The sequence below is a fragment of the Capsella rubella genome, unplaced genomic scaffold (assembly GCF_000375325.1).
Source record: "Capsella rubella cultivar Monte Gargano unplaced genomic scaffold, Caprub1_0 scaffold_4, whole genome shotgun sequence".
Lineage (NCBI taxonomy): Eukaryota > Viridiplantae > Streptophyta > Magnoliopsida > Brassicales > Brassicaceae > Capsella > Capsella rubella.
The window spans coordinates 4,150,942-4,152,483 of NW_006238920.1; the positions used below are offsets into that span (position 1 = coordinate 4,150,942).

Below are 1,542 nucleotides of genomic sequence, written 5' to 3' on the forward strand. Positions count from 1 at the left end.
GTGTTCTAATAACATGAATGTATAAATAACCTTATATTTAAAATTCGAGGTTTGGCTGAGTTATGACTATGTTATGGCTGAGTTATAATCATGTTACGGCTGATTTATACGTTAGATATGGCTGATTTATGATTTTGATATTCAAATTCGGGGTATGGCTGAGTTATAGTTACGTTCCGTCTGAGGTATAACATAACGTTACGACTGAGTTATATAATGAGGTCAGGTTGACTTATCGTAAATTAAATTCGTGGTTTGGCCGAGTTAATTCCAGACGACGTCGTTTACTTCTTTCTTCTCCCTTATAGTCATAATCGAGCGATCAGATTGGGGATTTAGGGTTCTTATCGATTTCTGGGATTCACATCCGATTTCTTGGTTTATCTTCGATTAAAGAATTATACTTCTCAATTTTAATATGAGCGACTACTCTTCCAGTACATATCGTTCAACACATGGTGCTTACCCTCCAGATCTTCCGACGAATTGCGGATGTTGGTGTGGTCACGATATCATCACATACATATCAAAGACAAAGGAAAACCCTTACTGTATCTTCTATAGATGCTCGATTGCTTTGAAGGTACAAATTTTAACATATGGGTATCGATGTTGGTTTTTTGTTAATTAGAGGCCGAATGAGTCGCATTTCTTCAAATGGGTTGATGAGGCATCGGTTGAAGAAATTAAGATGGTCGACGCAAAGGTACAGAGAATAGAAGAAGATGTGACGGACTTAAGGCATCAACATACTCAAAATTTAGATCTCCAAAAAGAAATGTTTGACAAGCTTGAGGAAGAACTGAGTAAGAAGCTTGAAGAAAAATTGATGAAGAAGATTGAGGATGATATGGGTAAGACAGCTTTGAAGACAATTTGTCTACTCTATGTAATAGGAATCGCAATTGTATGGCTATGGGAGAGAATATAATTGTTGTTTCATGATGTTTAGACTGATTATGTTGTAATTTGTGTTGTTTAAGATTTCTTTTCATGTTAAATGAGAAATAGGGTATGGCTGACTTATAATTATGTGACGGCTAAGTTAATGTGTTCAAGTTACGGCTGAGTTAAGAGTATAGTTATAATTTATAATTAGCATTTATATAAGTATATAATGGATATGACATATAATAAATATATATTACCAGCAAATATGCATGTTAAGATTGTTAATTTTGAAAAGAAAATGGAAAATTTACACAATTTCATCCAATTCAAATTATGTAGTGTTGGTTATGACTAGAAACTTGTTCTTGTGTGATAGTTTTCGAAATGTTACCAACAAAGTCTAAATTATTGATGAATAATATGGTAACATGATTGTATCATATTTAAACCTAATATTTATGTGATTTAAGTGATTTCATAACTTGATTATAACTAAAAATTGAGATAACGCATATTTAGGGTATGGCTGACTTATACTATGTTATGGCTGAGTTATAGATAACATTACGGCTGAGTTATCAATAACCTATTAATTACATGATTCCGTTACGGCTGAGTTATAACAAGAAATTGACATAACGCATATTTGGG

At 32.8% G+C, this 1,542-nt stretch overlaps 1 protein-coding gene across 1 annotated transcript in view; it reads left to right on the top strand.

The window, feature by feature from the left end:
* The window catches only part of LOC111831039, a 5,711-nt gene extending 4,707 nt beyond the window's left edge, over window positions 1-1,004 (top strand). The window contains exons 7-8 of the mRNA XM_023784546.1: window positions 632-706; window positions 984-1,004. Coding sequence (XP_023640314.1) covers window positions 632-706; window positions 984-1,004 — 96 coding nt within the window. The remainder of the gene's footprint in view (window positions 1-631; window positions 707-983) is intronic.
* Window positions 1,005-1,542: the final 538 nt, after the last annotated feature.